Consider the following 25058-nt stretch of genomic DNA (forward strand, 5'->3'; position numbering starts at 1 on the left):
AAGGGTGTATGTACATCATACAGATTTTTCTTTATTTTTGTTTTTTTAATATATGGGGAATTCTGTACAAGAACAAAAAATTTTTAAGACAAATTTTTCACCTCAAAAACAAAGAGGTATTCATTATACTAGTATGGACACAAAGATCAAAGCTTGTGATAAAAAGTCAAAGAGAGAGAAAAATCGTTTAATACTCACCTTGGCAAAAGCAGCTGCTGTCATTTGAACTCTTCCTTCATCGGACGCGTACATTTTCAAATCATGACGGAATGTGCTGTGAAGACGTAAAAAACCTAGACCAGGGGCACCAAATTCCCCTGAAAATAAGAACCTACTTCAGAATAAAACAGATACGGTACACAGATAAAAACGCCTAGATTGATATTAGTTTTTGTTTTAGTAGCAAAACTAAGCTACCACACCATAGAGGCTATAACTGAAATTATCTCACCTTGTCCCCCTGGATAAAGAGTTCGGAATGCTTTTCCAAGTTCTTCAGCTTGAATTTTACCTGCTGGAGTCAATTCACCTCCCCATTTCACTATCAATACCAAAGAAGGATCTCGGGGACAGTCTGTGTAAAAAAATAAATTAATTAATCTGCTTTAATAGATACACATTTAAAAAAAAATTCTTACATAAAAATTATAAAACTGACTTGGGTTTTTATAATATATATACATACATACATTATATATATAATATTTTTCAAATATTAATCATTATTTTTATGCCTACGCTAGTGTTTCATGCTTATGCAATAATCAGTATGGCAAAAGATAATTACTGCTGGTCAGAACATTCAAACCCAGTCCAACTTTCTTTCAGGCCACCAGCAATTAACACAAGAATTGAATCGAATAAGGTACTTATAAATGCCATGTTGGAAGGCATTTACAGTAAACAGAGAGAGTATTCAATGACAGGAAGTTGAAATATCGTATTTGTGCTAAAGTTGACCACTTTTTTCTCAATTCCCTAAAGAGGGTTGAACTCTTAATTTCTCAAAGGGGCTTTATAACATTAATAGTTTTCAAATAAATATTAACAATTATTTTATACGTGCATACAGATATACTATATATAAGGTATGAAAATATATATGACAATTAAGCTACACAGAATTTTCTGCATTTTATTCTTGTAAGGGAATCATCCAGCTAAAATGGCATTTTAGCCTGACGATTCCCTATAAACCAGAAAAATTCTGTGTAGCTCAATTACCATATATACTTTTATAACTTACTATCTAGCTCTACTCACATATTGAGCACTGTTAAAGTAAATACTAAAAATCGATACATAAAATACTATATCTCCTTAGAAGATTTTATGTGGATACATGAAATAACAATAATAATAATAAATATATATTACAAATTAAATAAATATATATATATATTCCAAGACTATATATTAAACAGAACCCTTTATTTAATTCATGGACATAGCGTACTCTTGTTCTATCAGCCATGACTGGATAGAAATCCTAAGTAAATCGCAATTGTATTTTCAATTGCCGACACTGAAGATTAAAGCTTTAAAAGAAGGTCACTTTTACAACTTAATTGTTCCAAGAACTCTAACCACAGTATCAAGTAGACCTAGAATAGAATTTAATATGATATGGGAACTGTTAATTATAAATAATAGATATATATGGTAATAAGTAGACAGTGATATTTACATTTAGAAATAAAACAAGGTTGCTAAGATTCATACTGGAATTGTTCCCAAGGATCTGTGGCACAGTGGTTAGAGCACTTGCAAAAATTTAGTTGTAAAAGTGAGATTCTTTTGAAGATTGAAGGTTCAATCCTCAATACAGTTGTGAATTACTTAGGATTTCTATCCAGTCATGGCTGACAGAATGAGAGCATGCTATCCCTGCAAATTAAATAAAGGGTCTCATTTAATTTCCGTGTAAATTCCCAAGTTTAACAAGGTACACCTGAAGAAGTTCAAAGATTATATTGACCGAAACGTCGTAAATTAGTTTCTAGTACAGAAAATTGTTACCTGTAAGTGGTATAATTTAAAATACTAACATACAAAAGTAGATAAGAAAAATATTAGCATAAGTTAAATTGACATGTGAACATATTTAATTCATTTTAATTTTACAACAATGAAAATCTCTTCACGATCATATTTTTTAAAAAGTAGATTAAAAAATGTGTGTATATATACACACACACACAAGGGGCATTCCAAAAGTAATACCTCCTAGTTTTTTTTATTCTGCCTGAATGCATCAGAGAGGATTACAAATTGCATTCTTATGATGACTCAACTTATGCATTCATAATCTGAAAGTTTCATCTTTTTGTTGCAGATATTAACAGTGTGAGACTCTAAAAAGCAACCTCTCATAGATATGCATCAGAAGCAGATACATCATTGAATTCCTCACAAAAGTGCATCGAGAATGGTGGTGACTATGTAGAAAATTAAAGTCTGAAGCATAAAAGGTCACTCATTTTAATAGTACCACACTCGTCTTCGTAGCTCTTTAACTTTTTAAGTTAAAAAATAAGAGGCTTTACTTTTGGAACAACCCTTGTATATTACTAAATAAAACATTATTTTGGTGGTTTATGAAGCTCCCCACCAACACCTTAATTTTCCGAATCATCCATTTAGAATTACGATCAAATTGTTGTATATAAGTTGCATGCATTTCTGGTTTCATATTTTTGCAAATATTTGAATGCAAGTTATATTCATGAATTTGATCAGAATACGAAAGGATGATCTGAAAAATTAGACAAATAAAAATTATTTAATAACATTTACTTTAATTAAAAGGTATTGCCTAAATACATACATATATACTTTAGGAAGAATAAAGAGGAGGGCTCAATTTCGTTTGTAAGAGACAATATTTATTAGTTCTAAGTGATACGATACAGTAAGAAAGTGATTAACCATTGAAAACTAGAATATATACTATCACTCTCTGATTAGATTAACCAGTTGAGTGATGAAAGAATAGTAGCATATATTCTCAGCCCCTGCCAATATTATTAATCGCTAATAAGATCACTAATAATAATATATATTATCACTTATAAATAATAAATTGTTATGATATATATAATGATTGTATTAGGTTGGTGCAAAAATAATGTTGTTTTTATATATATACTTGAAAGCCAAAAAAACGACATTAATTTTGCACCAACCTAATATTGTTACATGATAAGGGCTGTCCCCTTTTCATGTAAGTATAAAAATAGGGAATTAGTTAAATGTAAAAATGAAATAGAATAGACGAAATTCGAACCTCGTAATTTAGGTTTAGAAATAGATTACGAGAGGGAATTAGAAAATGGAATGTAAAAACAAACCATTGTTTAGCTTAGAGATAAAATAGTTTTAAGAAAAGGAATGTGCATTTGTCAATTCTGTTATGAAATTGAATTGAGGAATGCAACTATAGGATAATTTAATAAACATGTTTTTAACATATTGGAAATATAGGTTACTGGAAATATAGGTTAAAATTCTTTTTGTAAACAAAGGAAAATGTATTGGACACGCATTTTCAGAACACGTGAAAGAAGACACATGTTTTAACATGGGTATGACATCATGGAAAATGGGAAGTTCTCGATATAGTTAGAAACTTGAGAGTTAAGCAGAGAGAGTCTGAGGATGACAGACGACAGTCTGGAGTCCAGAGATGGACAGTCGAACGTCTGGAAGCGAGAGGTCACCTTTGAAACATAGAATGTAAAACTTTGAATTCCTGACTAAGAAAACCACCGACCAGTCCATGGAAATAAACGCGTCATGTGTTTTTATAAACGCCGTCTTCGTGTTATAATTCTACCAAAAGATGAAGTAAAATTGTCATTATATGTCTTATATATCCTGTGTTTTAAAATGTCTTTACATACACAATGTCTCTACATCTCATATCTACAATGTGAACACTAAGACTGTCTCAATACTGTCTCCTCACTCTAAGAGCTTCTACTACACTTCTAAGTATGAACATTTTATATATATGAATCTCTTCATAACATGAACACAGAATGAAACATCTCTCTTAATAAGACTCTCTAAGACTCACTTTTGATAAGACTTCCTAACAACGAACAATAATAACAATAACAACAACAAGAATAATAATAATAATAATGAAACCTATATAACAATATTACTGCAGTTTCCTAGCTTCAGTGTTTATAAAATAATGCTGCATAACAAGCAGAACTGTACTATTAAAAAAAAATCATGGTTCATTGTACACCTTAAAATAAAGGATGTTTTGAAACAGCTGTAAACAACTATAATACATTTGCACATGCTCATCATTTGGAACTTGAAATCGTTACAACACATTATCTATAAACATACATTTGGATATCATATAATTTGTACAAATCACTGTAAAATATGAAAACATCTAGCAAGTACAATGTCAATATTAGAGGTTTATCAAGAAGGAGTAAGATTTTCAAATTTATAATGGATAAACTGTAACAAAAAAGAAAAAAATGTACTTTTATATTTATCCTCAAGTAGGGAATGTGAAACATCAAAGCCAAATATGAAAAAGATTTAGCAAAAGGGTTAACATTCCATCGGCAACAGAAACAATACTCACAGGTTCATCGAAAGGTAAAACCCATCAAGATTTTCTCAGGTAAAATGAGAGTAAAGATAAAGTTGAATAAAGCAAATAAGTAAATTAAACTCGATATAATGTATATTTATTGTTTTTATAATGTATATTTATTGTTTTTATAATGTATATTTATTGTTTTTATAATGTATATTTATTGTTTTTCAATGAAACAGTAAAGCATATCAGGATGAAAAAAAAAAATTTATGTCCGGTTTATAAAATAAAACATGGGAAAAAAACACTAAATCTCCTGCTAATAGATTATCATCTCTTTAGGATTTTGCAGAAGTTTTTGAGGAGATTAAAATTTACTTCAAAGAGAAGTTGAAAATGAATTGTTTCTTTTTTCAGTTTAAAATAAAATCATGAAATTTTATAAAAATGTCATTAAAAAATTTAATTAGTAAGTCTTAAAGAATGATGACTAATTTAATGATTTGATAATGTTTTTTCTAATTAAAAAAAAAAAGGTTTTTTATTGAATTTTAGAAACTAAACTTTTGTTATAACCAGATAAAATTTCTGAATTTTTTTAGATGAGAATTGATAATTTGTATTATTTTGATTATTTTGATTACTGTTCTCATCTTGAGTGCTATTCACACAATATTTCAGTTGATATAATCCCCAACTTTCTCCGGATGTATATGGTTGAGCTCAGGGATCTATACAGAATTTTGAACGTAACCCTTTATTTAATTTACAGAGGTAGCATGCTCTTGTTCTGTCAGCCATGACTGGGCTGAAGTCTTAAGTAATTCGCAATTGTATTTTGAATATGTTGCCTGCACTTAGAATTTAACCTTCAACCTACAGAAGAGTGTAACTTACAACTGAATTTACCAAGTATTTTATTTGTTATTCTACAGGTCTTTGTGTTCAAAATTAAATGCATTTTCCAGAGTTTAACAAAGATTCCCAAGTTCAACAAGATACCCCTGAAGAAGGTCGGAGGTTACATTGACTGGAATATTGTGCAAATGAAACTCAAGATGAAAACAGTAATCCAAATAAAACTGATGCAATATAATTTATGAATGCACACCCTCTGTTGTGATTGTGTTTTAGATAAAGCATAGCAGGGTTCAAATGATATCTCAACCTTGATATTATAAGTAGATGAAAATATCACTTCACACAACTTCAAAGAAAATGGTGAGAGAAATGAAAATAACTTATGCACTTTCATTTTAAGCAATCTTTTTACATTTTTCAACTTTGGATGAATGAATGATTTTATTAGATGATCATCTTTATGGTTACACAACCCTGAAGAAATGATTTGCTAATCTAACTTGGGACCGAGATCTAAGGGTTGGATAATGTATATAACCCAATAACGGTAAAGGTACAAGGACTGTTCCTTGGTGACTCAATTGTTTTACTGTTTTTAAGAAGATAATTTTTTGTTGATGCACACGACAATAAATGGTAAGTATTAGTAGATAGGGACCGAGGATAATGTATTTATAATATATAAGTTTAGTGGTTATATTTAAATTCTAAAAAAACAACATATAGACACATATATTCGAGTTAAGAATTTATTGTTTGACAAAAAGAATATATAGAAGGGGGTATGTTGATTTTCTTAATCCATGGATTTTCAATAAATGCTCATATCATCAGAGGAAATGAAATGCGGTCAGCAAAACGTTCAGCTGTGAATAGACACTTATTTTGCTTTTCAGCACAAATATTGAAAATAGTTTTTAAGTGGTGAATGATAATTATATGGAAATAATTATAGGAAAGGGAATTTGATACAATTTGGGCAGATAGAGAATTGCATCAGCAGTGAGATATTTTCTGGAGCGGTAGAAAGATCCCACCATCTTTCCAGCAACCTTGGCAACAGACTTGATGTACGTGTTCCATTTCAGATCAGGAGTAAAGGTCAAGCCCAGAAGCTTGTCAAAACATGGGGCTTCTCCTAGACAAGAGCCAACCATTTCAATTGATGCCAGATGGGGATCAGAGCATTGATGATGTAAAGATAGGAGTTTGGTTTTAGATGCATTAAAGGTAACCAGCCACGTCTTCCCCCATTGAACCACACACTCGAGATCAGAGGAGAGAGAATCAGAGAGAACTTTGTCATTTACAGTCTTTGATGTGTTGCCGTAGATGGTCGTGTCATCAGCATAGATGTCAACGAATGATTTAAGTATGTGTTTAGGGAGATCATTGATGTAGATCAGGAAGAGAGTTGGGCCCAGGATGGACCCTTGAGGGACTCCAGCATTAATACTGCAGGCCTTTGATTTTTGTCCATCGACCACTACTCTTATGAGCCTATCAAAGAGAAATGATTTAATGATAGAGAAAACATTTCCAGTTATACTGTAGCTGGAAATCTTGTGAAGTAGGCCTGTATGCCATACCTTGTCGAAGGCCTTTGATATGTCAAGAGCAATTGCCCTAGAAAGGAAGCCTTTGTCAAGAGATTCACTAATCCTATGAGATATAACTGTTAGCACATCTGCGGTAGATCTTGCAGAACGTAAACCATATTGCGTGTCACTAAGGTTATTTCTGCTGAGGTGGTTGACTATTTCTCTATTTAATATGTATTCCAGCAACTTACTCATGACACACAGGAGACTTATTCGTCTGTACTGAGAGGGAGATGATTTATCACCTGAATTCTTAAATACAGGGCATACTGATGAGGTTTTCCAGGGAGTTGGAAAGCACTTCTCCTTAAGGCAACACTTAAACAATTTTGTAAGTATGGGAGCAAGTTCTGGTTGAAGCTTTTTTAACACTATAATTGGGATGCCGTCAGGGCCAGTTGCTTTACTGGAATCAAGGTTCTCGCTCTATGCTTAAATATTGAGCTTCTCCTTTTTGGCTAGGATCGCCCTGAAAGTATTACTTCAAGTAATATCTATCAGGATCTTTCATCTGATTTCTAATCAGTGTCCTATCTCGATTATATATATATATATATATATATATATATATATATATATTATGTTTTGTATTTTAAAAATCATGATACATTTTCTTTTTACTTAATGAAATCTATTTAAATTGATAAACAAAAAATAAACAGGAGTTGAATTGCTTTTAAATGAGAAACAGAACACAGAAAATAACAAGCTGCAAGGCAAAATGGTTGTTTGTAAGCAAAGTGTTGAAAAGAAAAAAAGAAAAGTAAAATACAGAAGTTCAAAAAAAAAAAAAAAAAAAACTGAGAAAAAAAATAAAATAAAACAGATTCACAACAAAAAAGTGGCAGATAAGTTAGTATTCGTTTTTTTTTAATGTTCTAAGGATCAATTAAGCTTTAAAGATCCCACAAAGTAAGTAAAAACTGAGATACCTTCCGGTTGACACAACTTTACTTTCAACACACAGAGGGTTACCATACAAAGGATAGATGGAGCTCCTCAGCTGTAGTACAGGCAATCTATCTATGAGTGTGAAAACCAAAAACCAGATAGAGTGTTAGCTCTGTAAGACAATTATCTAGTGATAATGTCACAAATAAAATACCCATTTCCAATTTGTCATATGCAAGTGCAGAAGGCTTAGAAAACTATCATGATAAGTTAAGCAACAATGATTCTGGCAAGTATTAGATGGGTAAACATTTGGGAATGCTAGGTACTGTATGTACTGCACCAGGATGTAGAAATTTCTAGGTTTGTATCTGGTGGTGCGTTTAAAAACCACTAGGAGAGATGAACCCTCAGTTTTGTTAAAACATGCATCTAGAAGGAAAGCTCAGATATAAAACCAGAAGGCTACTGTCTTCTCTGTCCGTAGCATTCAGTTGCACCAACTGAGAGTAGCAGTTAGTCCAAAAAATGTGGATGATTCTACACAAGTCTTCACCACTACAAACAATTCTTCCGTGAGGATTTCAGACAACTTAGTCATTGTGTGAACCTTATACATCAAAATCGACAAGAGCATCCGTTTAAATATATATACGGGTGGAACGATAAAATTTTCGCTCTAGAAAAGACGACATGATTCCATTTCCATTTGATGAAAACCGTTTTTCTTTTATTGTTGCAGACCATCTACAAGTTGGCCAGTTGTGTACAAATCCCAAGAGCAATAGTAGCTTTCTATCATGTCTGAAGATGACACAATGTTCAATAAGCAAGATCAGAGATTCTAGTTATGACAACAGGATGATTGCCAGGACTCTCAAAATGCAAATCCGGACGGTTCAATCTTTGAGAGTATGAGGGTTATAAAAACAAAGTTTCCGTCCACAGTTATGGTCTTTGGTGTGGTTTCAAGTGAGGGCCACATCATGCCACCTCACATCTTCGAAGTCGGCTTGAAAATCAACACCAAAGAGTACATGGATGTGCTGAAGAGTGTGGTTATCCGCTGGTGCAATCGGTTGGCGACTGGCAGACCCTGCGTGTGGCAGCAGGAATTGGCACCGGCCCAAAAGTCTAAAGAGACCCAGAAAGTGTGCTATGACTTTGTACTCTTCTCTAACTGCCCCCTCCTTCCCCAACCTGAACCCGCTGGACTACTTCGTTTGGTAATATGTTGAGAACATCACCAACATGATTTCCTACAACACCAAAGCCAGCCTGATTGCTGCCATCTACCGAGTATTCACTGAGCTCACACCAGTCCTTGTGGATAAAACCTGCTCACAGTTCCGGATCCATATCAAGGTGGTGATTGAGGCTGAAGGCAGCTACATTGAATAGATGTCAGCTTTACTACATAATCAAGTTACCTGAATTGATTTTTTCAATAAAAGTTTTTAAATAAAGATATAGTGTTGTTTTCTTTAGGGCAACAATTTTATCATTCTATCCTATATTTCAAAGGAAAAGAAAAAGAAACGATAACAACAACAATTGCTCCTGGTGATAATCGGATGTACCGATAGAAAGTGCTTAAGAATATGGCTGAACAACAATTTCTGGGCGCCATTTTATACAACATGCCAGCTGAAATAGAAAAGACCACTCGGCAAACGGAAAAGATATCCAGAAAAATCGGAAAAAAGAATAACTTTGTTGTGTTCAATCAGACATGCTTGAATAATGACTTGCTAACAAAATATACAAATATATATATATATATATATTAGGCCAACTTTTGTCTAAAATCTATTAGAGATGTTTTTATAACATTTGTTTTGATTACTAAATATCAAGCACAATCTTCTATTCTTCATCTGATTTTGGTATTTAGGGTGTTGGGGGTATCCCTGACTCCATGCTGAGAAATGCTATACTTGCTCTAAAAGTAGTTTGGTCCGAAGGGTTTGCAACAGTTATATCACTTAGAGATAGTGAAACATATAGATTTATTTATTCTATAAAGTCAAACTTCTGTCTGTCAGAAAATAGCTTTTCCATTATTTCATATCAAAGTGAAAACCAATTTATTCCCTCTTCCTTGAAATTGGGTGAAAAAACCAAATCTGAAATCTTAAAGCAATATTTAGTAATGTTATTACTTGCAAGTCAAAAAAATATATATACATGAATCACAGATGAATCCGTCTTCATTTTATTCAATGTTAGTACATAAGATTATCTGAGTTTCGTTTTAAAAATACTGAAATGTCAGAAGAAAATTTAATTTAAAAGAAAATAAGAAAATTCTTGGTTATTAAATTCCACAGGAAATAACAATGAAAACATCTTTTTTTTTTATTATTTATTTACTTGGGAGTCACCACTTATCAAGTCCCAAAGGCCACTCAAGGATAAGGATTAATGAATGTAAGATGGTAGTGTAGTAATCGTTAATGGTGTAAATTGGGTAAAATTTGATTATTTATGGGGACGGCTCAACAAGAACTTGTTTACATTAGATAAAAAGGCTACCATGTTGTATTCAACTAGGAAATAGACCAACGGAACAGTGTTTTACAGATGGGCAGTTCTTAGAAAGAAGCTTTGTTTATGGAATCTGCATTTAGATTTAGACACAGATAGAAAGTGGGTGGGGGGAAATTGCGTATAGTGGTTGTAGCTAGTCATTTTTTTGTGAAAATTTGACAAAGGGGGGGATCATAGATTGGAGTTCAGTCGAGCACTTTAAAACAACTGTTACAATTAGAGACTTAACAATTAGTTAGGATAAAAGTTTTTGGATTATTTGTCCTTTGGAGAGAATTTTTTTTCTCAACAAAAATTATGGGGTGCCAATAAAACATTTTAAGAAAAACCAATAATAAACATTTTGTAACTTTAATAAATTGTCTTATACTATGATTATCTCTCTATATATAAAAGTGACCCCGTCTATGTGTGTGGAATGGTCTCTACCAAACTACTTTATCAATTTTTGGTTTAAAAATTTTAAACTTGATATATAGGGAATTTGGATGTGTTGAACAAATTCAATTTGGTTTTTAACCAGTAAAAATAGCTAAGGGGTCAAAATTGAAAAATTGAAACTTGGCAGGTGTAAGTTGACTGAACAGGCATCTTCTATGCATGTGCAAATATACATTTATATATTTAACTACATTAATTTTTTGATATGCACATGGATTTAGCTCAGATGGTAACAAATAATGCTGGAGAGTTACATATTTTGGTTTGGATTCTAGCTGATGACACTCAAGTCATGTTTTAACTTTAGAAATCACTACTATATATTAGGTACAATATAATAATCAATAGAGAATTGGCTAATATAATAATAAATATGAAATCTGAATAAATTAAAAATATACCTAAGTGTATTTGACAACCGTGTAATGCCGGGCAGCCTGCTACGACAGTTGGTAGTTAAATGTTTATGTTAATGGTTTAACATGCATAAAATGTAACTTTTATTGAACAACTAATTTTATGTAATATTTATTTGATTAGTTTTCAAAAAATAATTACATTTTAACATATTTATTGTAAATATGTAATTACATATATTCAATATTAAAAAGTTTAAAAATAGTTTCGCTAAAATATAAGAATATTTTTTTAATCATAAAACAGCTTTTTTAAACCTACCAGAAAAAAAGCCCCCAAAATTTCAAAAATCGAACTAAATTCGCTTATGCCTCAGAATTTTTAGGATGAGGATGGATTATTTGGATTATTCAGATTGCTATTCTCATCTTGAATGTTATTTTCATAATGTTTTGGGCCTGTGGCGCAATGGATAAAAGTGTTAAGTTTAATCAGTTATAAGTTGCAGTCTTCTGAATTTTCAATCCTCAGTATAAGTGATACTAAGAATACAATTACAAATTACTAAAAATATCTATCTGTTCACAGCTGACGATACAAGATCAAGCTGTATCTATGAATAAAATCAAAGTTTTGGTTCAAAATTACATGCAGATTCTAGAGTTCAACAAGATGCACCTGTTTGGTTTGGTTATTTTTGTTTAACAGCATATTAACCATTTTGGGGTTATTTATTTCCAAATTAAGTCATTTGAGGAAAAGGTTTTATGCTTCAAGTTCTTTATATCTTCAAATATTTATTCATGGTATTTGATTTGATTGTTTTATAGACGATTGCGGTTTTTGTTTTGACTATACAGAACATAATCGAGTTTTGAAAAATGAAAGGAAAAAACAATAACATCAACACTTGGTGCATTTTAGGTCAGGAAGCCAGTATCTTCAAATAGTCTGATCTAGTAGCAGAAGATACATTAACAGGTATTACCATTCTGGATCAAAGTAGGTCTGGCATCAATAGTAACTAAAGGACAACTCCACAGCCTCCACAGCTCCCAAATAGCACCTCACCACTGAATATTTTTTAAGGTCATACCCAGAAAAAAAAAGAAAGTTAGCAGTACATTGGCTAAAGTGTTGTGAGAATAACATCTAAGATGAGAACAGTAATATCCAAATAATACAAACAATCAGGATTTTTTTTTGCTACAATAAGAAAATTCATTGATAATAACTTGATAAAATTGTTAGTATTTGATCAATGAATAACATCAATTAAATTTGTAAGCAAAATAAATTTAAAAAAAAACACACAAAAATAAAATTCAAAAATTTTTCAAAAATCAAGCAAATGCATTGGTGCTTACAGTAATAAAACAAAAACAAAAAACATGGTAAGTTGCATGAATAACAACAATAATAAAACACTCATCAGTAGAAATATGACAAGAAGAAATTGTTGAATTGAGTACTGGTCATCATGGAATGTTGGGAGAAACCACTTTACCCTGTTCAATACTGCACCGGTCATAACCATAAGGTTGGTATTTCAACTGGACCTTCCGGTTGATACCAGTAAATTTGTACCTGGAGAAGCAAGAAGCGCAAACAAAACCAATAGACATATAGAAATTAACACTGACTGCTACAATATAGATAAAATGTATTGACAAAATTCATGGCATCCATATTTCTTTGACCTTTAAGTAACTAAACAAGCACAGAAGATGTGTTTTAAGATGGTTAATGTAGTTTGCTTGAGGCATTGTTTACTGTGTACGTAAAGGTAATTTTAATCTATATAAAACAATAGAACGCTGAGGTGTAACAGATAGACACAAAAACTAAAGCAAATTAAGATGTAATGGTGGAATAAGCTCTGTGTGTGTGTGTGTGTGTGTGTGTGTGTGTGTGTGTGTGTGTGTGTGTGTGTGTGTGTGTGTGTGTGTGAGTTAAATATTTTATTACGTGTATTGTGTTCTTACTTGCATTAGTATAAAGTAGAAGATCTGTATTATAATATTTCAGCAAATAGTCCTTCCAAACATACCTATTATGGCTATTATAAAATGAGCAAATTCTCCCATTTCCAGTTTCAATGAAAAAAAAATGATACACAATTTACCTGAAAAATCTCACAAAATAATAGGAATATTCAAATAAATTCTTTTAAATACTTCATTAGACAGACCCAAAAAATGTTTCTATAATTTCATTATTCAACATTATTTCTGAATTTATCCAGTTTATTTGCTTATAATAATTTAGAATAATGCTATAAAACTTGCCTAAAATAACCGATAAAAAAATTTTTTAGTTTCATTTCTAAAATTATAAGCATTCTTGTATTTTGTATTTTATTTATTTGTTATACTTTTTATAAAATGTTGTTTATGTGCAAGAATTACAATATACAAAAATAAAGATTGAGATCTGAGCAATAGGTAACAACTTAATAATTCTCTCTCTCTATTATTATTATTAGATTAGAATTCTAACTAAAGCCTAAATCATTTTATTCACGAGAATTTTAAGTCATTAATATTTTGGTATAAAACCAAATCTGTAATTTTTGTTTTGAAATGAATCAACTAATTATAATAGACAACTTGTATATGCTGCAATGAGTCATTTTACTGGTGCAATATTAATTGGTTAATTAAGTTAAATAATTATAGAATAATTGACCTAAAGAAAGAAGAGATAACATACTTTTGGACAACAAGTATTACTAATCATTATTTTTACTTGAAATAAATGATTGTATCTTTAAGACTAAAAGGTCATATTTTTCGTGTTTAAATGGCAACCAAAGAAAATCATAAGCTTTGATTATGAATCACTTTAGTTGAATTATCGGATTATGATTTGAAAGCCGAGTTTTCTTGGGTTTGAACAACAGAGAGAAAGACATCTTAATTTTTATACTAGGAAGGCATCGCTTATCAAGATCTGAGAACCACTTAAGGATAAGGGTTAATGAATGCCGAGTAGACCGTGAGACAACATCTTGATGATCCGTAATAGTGGAACTTAGGTAGAGTTTGATTATTTAAACAAGAACTTTTTTTACATCAGACTTGAAAACGACCATGTTATAGTCAGCTGGGAATCAGTCCCACAATATTCTCTTCCACAGATTGACAATTCTAGGAAAGAAACTTTGCTAATGGAATTCTCATTTGATTTTAAGCACAGATAGAGAGTAAGGGAAATTATTGACAAGTATTTGTTGGAAATGCTCTGCAGAGGTGGAGGGGCACAGATTGAAGCTCAGTCAATCACCTGCAATGAAAATAATGATATAGCAGAGTGCCACTGAGAATGCCTCTTTTGTGAGACAAAGGAAGTAGAGAGGCACAAAGGCCCTAACCCACTAGATTTCGAAGGCAGTTTTGAATGCTGTCAAGGTAGGAAAGGGTGCTTCGAGCAGCTCGTCCTCAAATGTGTCAATATTACTCCATTTTAGGATTTATTTGGCTCTTGTATAGGTAGAGAAATGCATCAAGACCGAGATACTTTCTGGAACGGTAGAATGATCCAGCCATTTTTCCAGCGACTTTGGCAATGGATATGACTAAGTCTTGCATTTCAGGTCAGCAGTGAAGGTCAGTTCCAGAAGTTTGTCGAAGCAGAGCGCTTCCTCAAAGCAATAGCCATTCATTTCAATTGAGGCTAAGTGAGGATCAGAGTGCAGGTGGTGAAAAGATAGAAGTTTGTTTTTGGAAACATTAAAAGTAGCCATTTTTACCCCATTGTACCATACACACAATATTTGTTTTTACTTAACTAAATTATTAAGCCAAGAGGAATCATTTTCACTTTTAATTAATTTGGTCAGATTGATCTTTTCAGACTAACACAAATGACTAAATTGTATTTGCAATTTAAAAAAGCCATGACAGTGCACCTGCTATACTTTATTTGAAGGCTAAATTATATAAAGATAATTTTGGAATGACAGATTTAATCAGGATTTAAAAAGATGAAATATGCAGTTAGTAACCAAATTGTGTTTACTATTCAAAGAAGTCATACACAGAATAAGACTAAGACCACATATTGTAGTTTGGCTGGTGGCTCCTCTTAAATTGTGTGAAACAAAAGCTTTCATTGACTGATCAGACAGAATGAGAGTGAGAGAGACAGAAGGTGGCAACCGATCTCCAATTCAACATTATTTAAGAAACAAAAGCAAAAACTAAATTTTAAAATTGCCTAACAAAACTTAGCTCTAGTCAAATTCTTCAACTTGTCTATTCTTTCCAGCAAGAACAACATAACATTTTGAATTTATTATTTTACATGCCTGTGCTCAAATGAATATTTGATAGTATTCAAAGCAATTTTTTTAGGGGGAAGGGGTTACCAACAGAATTGACCACTTGGCAAAGTTCCTAACCAAGTTGTGTCAGTAGTACAGTTCTGTGGATCTTTTAAATGCAGCATGAGTGCAGAACAATAAACAAAACAACCAATTAGAATGCATGTGATTATTGTAGCATCAGATCACACATACACATTAACACCTTTTCTTATCAATAGCAATTCAAGTTAAAATGTTATAGAATTTTTTCTCAGGCATGCAAAATAAGACTAACATGAAAATTAAATAAGAAAAACTGAATATAATAACATACAAAATGATTATTTTTCTACAATTGGTTTGCCCACGCTGCACATCACAATTCAGGAGGATTCATCTACAAAGCAATAGTTGAACCATTCCAAGGTTGACAAAAACACCCGGGAGGCCAGCTAAAGACATGGTTACAAACCATTAAAGTCGAAATCAAACTTAACTTCAGTCCACAGGTCTACGGTGTTTTCTGCTAGTCCCGGAATTGGCTGGCCATCACTATCTTGGCTGCCATGCACCATGGTGCATGATCTCCATTTATTCAGGATGCTGTATGTTCTACAGGAGAAGCCAACTCAATCCATCCTAGTTGAATAATGTCTCAAGTCATTGTGTACAGCATAAATGAATATGTTTAGTTGCTTATTATTATTGTACTTTAATAATTCTTTTATATAATATATACTTTTGTTTCTTTGATATAAAACTACTTTATCCTTTTTCTACTTTTATTGCATTTACAACTTGTGAAAATATGCATATTTTTCATTATCTATGAGAAAACTATTTTGTTCAATTTTAGCACACAAGTTTATTTGACTTTAAACATAATCACTAAAAAGACAATAAAATATATTCATTTTTTTTTTACTATATCTTACTTCTATTATATATATATATATATATATATATATATATATATATAAATCTCTAAAACAGCTACAAGGTAAACATCTGATGATCCTTGTTTTTATTTTACAATTTAAGTTTGTGTTTCACTTTTATATATTTGAATCCCCTTTTGTAAATGCAAATTTTCCAGCAGTAAATCAGCTTATGTAAGTGCAATATGTTGAACTTAGTATCTTTTGGAATTTAAACTGCAGTTTCTTTCACTTATAAACTACTCAAAGCTTCTTTAGATTATACATGTTATAAATAAATATATGGCAATTTACGCAAAATCATCCATGTTTCATTTGCATAAGGAATCATCACGCTATATATATATATATATATATATATATATATATATATATATATATACATATATATATAACTACTTAATTTACTCACATGAAATTAATATATGAAAGTATAGATTTATGCGTAAACTTTAAGTATTTACTTCAAACGTGCTCAATACGTAGGTAGAGCTAGTTAGTAAGTTATAAATGTATATAGCGATTAAGCTACACTGAATATTCCGCGTTTCATCCACTCTAGGATTCCTCAGGCTTATGCGCATAAGCCTGAAGAATCCTAGAGTGGATGAAACGCGGAATATTCAGTGTAGCTTAATCGCCATATATATATATATATATATATATATATATATATATATATATATATATATATATATATATATATAAAGAGAGAGAGAGAGAGAGAATAAGTGAGTGGAGCTGTCATGTAGGGACTTTTATGGATTTTATTTAAAGGACAAAATTGTTGGTTTATTATTGGATTCCATGAGAAACAGCAAGCAATTGACATTATATAAAAAAAAATTCTAAACAATTTCATTTTGAGAATCCTGAAAATGAAAGACACTAACATTTTCTCAAAAACTAAAATTCCCATAATTCCATAGAAAGTTAATTAACTATTAAAGTTCATTTCTTTTTCTAATTCTTCGTGTAATAAATACTTGAAAAACAAAAAGAACAACACCAAAGCAGACAAATAGTAACCACAACAAAAGGAAACAAAAAAAGCAGAGAGTGGAAGCATAGCATTCAAAATATTAAGCAAAGAGAAAAATGAAAAAAAAAAAAAAAAAACAATAAAAAACATCTAATAATAATACAAATAACAAAAGAAGCATAAGCTCATATTTGGTGATCCAAATATTTTTCCAGACATATATTTTCTTTTAAAAGCATGCAGGCTTCATGTAATACAGGTGACAGCTTGAATCATTCATTTGTACTTCAAGAGATGAAAGAATTTTTAAAAGAGAGAGAAATCGTGCAATACTGAAAACTAATAATGAACTGCTGTAGAAATACCAACATTTGTGAAATGAGCGGAAGGGGTAGGGCTTGGAGTGCATGGAATAGTGGCTTGGTAATATTTCACCATTTTTTTTTTTAGTTAAGACGAGAGAATAAAATTAAACAGAGATACAAATGATTATTAATTAATAAAAGTACATCAAATGGTGATTATGAGGTCCCTATAAAAATAGAGACATCAAAATTATAATCAACGAAAAATAAGTAAATTGATTATTATAAAATGAATAAAAAGACTGAAGTTTAAGATAAGTAGTATTTTAGAATAAAAAGAAAAGATAAAAAGTAGCCACTCATTATTTTTTGTATAAAAGGCAAGTAACAGTGCATTAATTTATTTGTTACTTTTTTAAGCGCATATAAGAATCAAATTTTCTCTCCCAATTTTAAGGTACAATAATGAGCTGGCACCCAAATAATTCAATCATATAAATAATATTGAAGACGGATTAATTAACATGTGTGTGTGTGTGTGTATATATATATAACTGTGTAGTGTTTGTGAGAAAGAACCCCAGCAAAGTGCTCAATTATAAAGAAAAAAATTCAATACAAGAGCATAATATATATTAAAATTTTACAGAACATCAGAAAAACATTGATACCATCAGTTTCAAATTCAATATAAGGAGACAGTTAAGGTTAAAGAAAATATTGGATTCTCTTCAGCCTCTGTTTTTATCTGTTCTTCTGGAAAGAACAGATAAAAACAAAGACTGAAGAGAATCCAATATTTTCCAACCATAAACTGGTCCGTTTATATCAGATTTAAAACAGATGGTACAAATGTTTTTCTGACTTGTAAAATATTAATATATATATATCTCGATCTTTTAACATCTTTATGATTGGTGGGATAGAAAGCTTTTTGTTACAGTCCCAGTTATGCTAGGCTGGCCATGTTGTTGGAATGGATGAGGGAAGAATAACGAAAGCTTGTATGCACAGTCAGTTGGCTTGTGGTCATAGAAATGTAGGTCACCCCTGGCTGACAAATTGAAAGATGCCTTGACAGCTATCTGTATACCTTATTAAGACTTTGAAAACAGTGCACAAGAAAGGAAAGGGTGGAGAGTGTTTGTTACAATGGTCTAAAAAATTTATCGCCAATTTGTCTGGGTAACTCAAGAAATGCTAGAGAGACAAAAAGCAAGAGAAAATGCTTCAACATTAAATTATTCACACACTTGCCTAATCTGTGGACTTTGCTGCAAGTCTCTTGTTGGACTTGAGTATCATAAGTGATTTAAACATAAATGAAAAATTGTGGGAACCTCATACATTGAAAGCAATGGAAGAATATATATATATATATATATATATATATATATTAATTTTATTCTTAGATTGATTAAATAATGTACAAGTCTTAAGTTTCATACGCTTTTTTAATTTGCAAAATGTCAGTACAGATTTCAGTTTAATAGGGTTTTCTTTCCATGGCAAGAAAGTGATTGGATAGTGATGTAGGTTATACTATGCGTGTATAATATTAGAATAACATTAGAATCACTTCATGAACGATATTATTTACACAATATATATTTAGAAAATCCGTAGCATAATTTCAAGATTACATTCTACATGTATAAATGAACCTCTTTATGCGTGAGGGTTGCTTTCATATTAGCACTTCATTACTAGTTTAATTTTCATTGTCATCCATTTCTTCTTCTGCATGATCTTTGGTTTATGCTGATCATATTTATGTGTATTTGGTCTGTTGTATTTTATTACCTGAAATAAGAATGGCTATCATTTGTAATATGACAACTAGGCTCTCTATACTGGTTATCAAAGGAGCTCCAGGAAGTCATGACTTAGATTTTTCTTTTAAACTCTGGTGTGTTTGGTGTCATTTTTGCAAAACAAGGCCCTGACTTAACTTACCTTTGAATCTATCACAAAATAGTATTTATCTATTACAGACATTGCATATATTAGATGTTTATATTTACAATATAGTTAATCAATAATTAAAATTTCAGTGATAGAAGGGAAATAATCCCCTGTTGATCTTTATTAGAGTTGAATTCCCTTTGTCAACCAATTTTTCACAAATAAGGAAAAAAAAAAAAATACAGACTAAATCAAAGAATACAAAAATATCTACAGAGCCAGTAACTTTTCTATTTTCTTTTTCACACAACAAGTAACATGCTCGAGTATGGTCGAATGCTAATCTGACCAAAACGTTGCACAAATAACACTCAAGATGAGAACAATAGTCTGATCAATACAAGCAATATAATCAATTAATATTTGTTTTAATGGTCTATAACTCAGAAATCAAGTGTTTTCAAACCTATCTTCATCAGAATTATTTTTAGTGTTAACACATATAGAACATAATCCGAATGTTAACCCAAAGATTTTCAAAAACCTGTATATATATTGATCTAGTAGACCTTGTTCATTTACTAATAACATTTTCTGTAACCATAAAATGACCAGAGAAATAAATATAAATAAAATAAAACAGAGACCATTCTATTTTCTTATAGATAATTCAGTTAAAAAACACTGCAATTATAAACTGATTGAAACTTTGATATAACATGAACACCATAAAGAAGGAGTTGAATTAACCGTTTCAGTTTGGTTAATGACAAAGTTTATAAGTATTTATTACCAAAGCACAATATCTATTGGAAATTATTGCAAACGATTCATTAAATGCAAGAGGGAACGGTGTTCATATGTGTCTCAATGGTATATTAGTATAGTAGTAATTAGTATGGTATACTGACTCAAGTCTTAGTAAGGTAAGAGCTTCTTTAGTAGTGGTTAATGCAGATGAGAACATAGGCTTTTGAAAAAGCACAAGAGTTCATATATATATATATATATATATATAATTAAAATGAAAGATAAATAAAAGTTATATATAACGTCATTATAGTATCAAAAACAATAAGGAAAATTTAAGGGAAAAATTAAGAAAAAAACTCTTTAGGCCATGGTATTTCAAAGCTAAATGTTTCTCATCAGAAAAGGCGAAGAGCCAGAATTATACAAAATGCAATAATATGCTTAATGATATTTAGGTATGAAATGAAAATGAAGGAACAGGGTAAGATGGTAAATAATAATTAAAAATAGGTACAGCATATAAGGGTAAATAGGAGGGGTAGTATATATGCAGGTAATAGTACAAAAAAAAAATCCCTTTTTTTGCTATTTCTGTCTTTTCTCCTTTCTTTCTCCACTTTCTCTTCTATCTTCCCTATTTTTTCCTTTTTTTCTTCTTCTATTGTTGGCTCTTCTTTTATGTTCCCCATTATTTCATAGTGACCTATAAATTTTTAATTTTTCGTATTGTAAACAAAAAAGGTTTTTTCACGCAAGTTGTATTATCAGAAATGCTATTCCATGAAGTGCACACCTGTTAATGTTTAATCCAATGGTTCTTAAACGCATTAACATCACGGTTTCCTGTGAATTCGTCCTTCTCTCTAAACCTCCTTTTGTATTCATGAATTAAATTGCCTTCCAGATTCTAAAATGTTCTAATCTTTTTTATTATATATGAATTAGTCACATTATAAAAACATGCACGATTTTAAATATAATCACAGCATACTAAAAAAGTGAAATACTTGACACTATTTTTCATATGTCCTTGATTGATAAGGAATAAATCCTTCTATACTGAGGCAATTTTATTTTTTTATCCCAATCCAGAGCGTTTTTCTCAGGGAGCTAGATTTTTTCCCTACATTAAATACAGACTTTGTGTCTAACTCTGCCCTCATGGAGAGGCAATTAAACAGGGACACAATCTCATAGCAAAAAAAAAAAGAAAACTTTTTCCAATATAAAGAGTCAAGTTGTTTGTAAAATATTTGCCATTCTAAACTACAAGATCTTGAATGTGTGGTTGAATGTCGAAGAGTGCATAGCATCAGTCTCTTTCAACATTCTGTTGTTTCTGTACTTAGTTTTGGTAACAACAAGCACTGAAAAATTCAACTTCATAAAGATTTTTTTTTTTTTTTTTACATAGGCGTAAACACTTATCAAGGCCGATAGGCCACTCAAGGATAAGGGTTAAAGAGTGTAGAGTAGTCAAAAGGACAATATAGTAATGGAAGTTCGGTAAATTTGTTAACTTAAGTGGAACGGCTCATCAGAAACTTGTTCATGTTGGACTTGAAGACAACCATATTATAGACAGCTGGAAAGCAGGAAAACGAAAGACAATTCCACAGGCGTGCAGTTCTAAGAAAGAAGCTTTGATCATGGAATCTATGTTTAGGTTTAGGCACAGATAAAGAGTGTGGAAAATTATTGATAATGTTTTCAGCTAGTCTAGTGTTTCTTGTGAAAGTTTGGCGAGGGGGGACCATAGATTGAAGCTCAGTCGAACACTTTCCATGAAAATAACGATAAAGCAGAGACAAACTCGCAACATCTCTTCTGTGAGATAGAGGTTGCAGCGAAGAGAAAAGGACATCTCCCACCAGGCCACGAAGTCTATTTTTAACTCTATCAAGGCAGGATGTCTTTTCTAGCAGCTCCTGGTCATATGTGGCAACAGTATTCCATCCTTGGACATATCTGGCTCTTATATAGATAGAGAATTGCATCAGCAGTGAGATATCTACTGGATCGATAGAAGGATCCGACCATTTTTCCAGCGGCCTTGGCAACAGATTTGATGTACGTATTCCATTTAAGATTAGGAGTAAAGGTCAAGCCCAGAAGCCTGTCAAAACTTGAGGCCTCCCCAAGACAAGAGCCATTCATTTTAATTGATGCCAGATGGGGATCAGAACGTTGATGATGTAAAGATAGAAGCTTGGTTTTAGATGCATTAAAAGTAACCAGCCACTCCTTTCCCCATTGTACAATGTGATCAAGATCAGAGGAGAGAGAATTGGAGAGAACTTGGTCGTTTACTGTCTTAGATGTGCTACCATAGATGGTAGTGTCGTCAGCAAAAATGTCTACGAATGATGTAAGGATGTGATTTGGAAGATCATTAATGTAGATCAGGAAAAGAGTTGGGCCCAGGATGGACCCCTGAGGGACTCCAGCATTTATACTGTGAGCTTCTGATTTTTGCCTATCAACTACTACTCTTATGAACCTATCAGAGAGAAATGATTTAATAATTGAGAAGACATATGCGTATCCTAATCAAACTAAAATGCAAAGAGCCTGATGTAGGATTAGTGGAAAACACAAAGGTATTTGATCCAAAATGTGTATCAAGATGCAGTTTGTTTTTTATTCTTCTTTAGCTAAGAAGTTGAATTTCAGTATAAAAAATTCCTATTGAAACTTATCTAAAACTGAAATTGATTTTTTAACTTATATTCACCCCAAACAAGGTAAATTATCACCAAGATGTAAGGGGCTACTATGAATTAGGGGCCATGCCTACAGGGAAATTTTAAGTAGGGAGTTGAGCAACAAGGTGATTGTTCACATTACATTTTAACTTCTACATGTTAGTCATCTATTCCCCTTATCATGAGCTTTCTTCAACTAAAACCAACTAAAAGATTCCGTCGAAGTAGATTCTACTATTTTGGGGAACCCCAAAAGATTTTAAAAGCAAGCACGTGTATTTTGAGCACTTGTCCCTTTTAGCAATGCATGGTTTAAAAGAAAAAAGGAATTAACTACAATTCCTGATGAATTTGTTGATGATTTTTCAAACTCCATGCGGTAATGTTTAAAGATCATGATAAGAGAAGAACGCATAAATAATTCTGTGTATAGATTAAAAATGGGTTTATGTTATCGTTTTTGATAAATGTTACTAAATGAGGAATCATTTTCATTTAAAATCCAGTTAGTATTACACATGTAAAAATTGAGAAAAGTACACTTGAAATGTGTCAACATTATGTGAATAAGTGTAATCAAAATACCAAATCTGATTTGATGTTGTTTTTATCCCAAAACAAAAATCAAATTTTAACTCCAAATAATTTCTCATTTAATAATATTCATTAATAATAATAAAATTAATAATATTTAACAAAAACAACATAAAACCATTTTTAATGTTAATACCGAATTTTTCTCTCATTCCTCTCTGACCACAACCTTTAAGTATTACTCTTCATGCTTTTTATCTATATCTGAGAAGTTCCTTATTCTTCTCAAGGGTTCATGATCTCAACCCCTCACCCACCATCTCCCAGGTTAAGAACCACTGGTTTAATGTAATACATGTATTAACAGCAGTTAGTAATAGCACATTCAATATTAGTATTTCAATATTTACTCATTACTCTCATGGGGGGCTACGTCAGCTGACAGTGAGCCAGCATACAGCTAAAACTAAAGAGAGCTGTCACCTATACTACTCAAATGAACCTAAGTGGAGTGAGCTCAAACATTCATTACAGTTGTGTTAGGACCCAAGCAAAATATATGAATGGTTGTATGTTTATGTGTGGTTAGGTGGATGCGTATGTATATATATATATATATATATATATATATATATATATATGTAAATATATACACAAGAATCATATGCATATATCTATATAGCAGCAAACCCTGGTCGTATGGGTACCCAGCTCAGTTGTAACAGTACCCACCCTCTTCACTTGATGAGCGCTTAGGTCGGCCATGAGGCTGATATTTGATCTGCACTTTACGATTGATTCCTGAAAAGCGTCCATACCTGAAAACAATAAGTAGCAACCAAACAATAAAGTATTAGTATACAAGCATAGAATCTTCTCACTGCATAAAATGGAAACAGACACAGCAGATGAAGTATTAATTAAGAACGCAAAACAGATTACATCTGTTCAACAAAATACTGTATACAAAACTTGCTTGCAAAGCAATGTACTCTGTAAGCTATTTTGGAAAATTAATTTTTTCAGATTTTTGCACGTTTTCATTTAAAACCTTTTACAAAACGAAATTTTTTGTAAAATGTATTTTCTATTTATCAATAGTGACAAAGTAATGTTCTAAATTTTCAACTGAACAATGGCTCAAACTTTATATATATATATGGAAAAGGAAAAAACAAAATTATTTATATATTCATTAACATTGTCTTTATTTTAAGACTTCCTTGAGAAGATTTGAAGAAATAGAATACAAGTAAAATATTTGGTGCATTTGCGATGTGAAAAGGATGTTTTTTAATGGACCGTAGCCGTTAGAATTTATAATGTATAATGCGTTTATCTTTATTTTATTTATTTACG

The 25058-nt window shown here is 31.4% G+C and overlaps 1 protein-coding gene across 27 annotated transcripts in view; it reads right to left on the minus strand.

The window, feature by feature from the left end:
• LOC145297875 (inositol hexakisphosphate and diphosphoinositol-pentakisphosphate kinase 2-like) overlaps positions 1-25058 on the minus strand; it is a 375735-nt gene that overhangs the window by 188025 nt on the left and 162652 nt on the right. For 24 of the 27 annotated variants that reach the window (XM_080144288.1, XM_080144285.1, XM_080144287.1 and 21 more), the window contains 3 exons: positions 24432-24517; positions 452-574; positions 199-317 (listed from right to left, as the gene is read on the minus strand). In XM_080144288.1, the coding sequence (XP_080000414.1) occupies positions 199-317; positions 452-574; positions 24432-24517 (328 nt within the window). Of the gene's footprint in view, positions 1-198; positions 318-451; positions 575-12778; positions 12859-24431; positions 24518-25058 lie in introns of all 27 variants that reach the window. The other 3 variants (XM_080144282.1, XM_080144206.1, XM_080144210.1) reach the window with 2 other exon arrangements.

The sequence above is a fragment of the Euprymna scolopes genome, chromosome 2 (genome assembly GCF_053919585.1).
Source record: "Euprymna scolopes isolate OS-2025 chromosome 2, ASM5391958v1, whole genome shotgun sequence".
NCBI classification, from domain to species: domain Eukaryota; kingdom Metazoa; phylum Mollusca; class Cephalopoda; order Sepiida; family Sepiolidae; genus Euprymna; species Euprymna scolopes.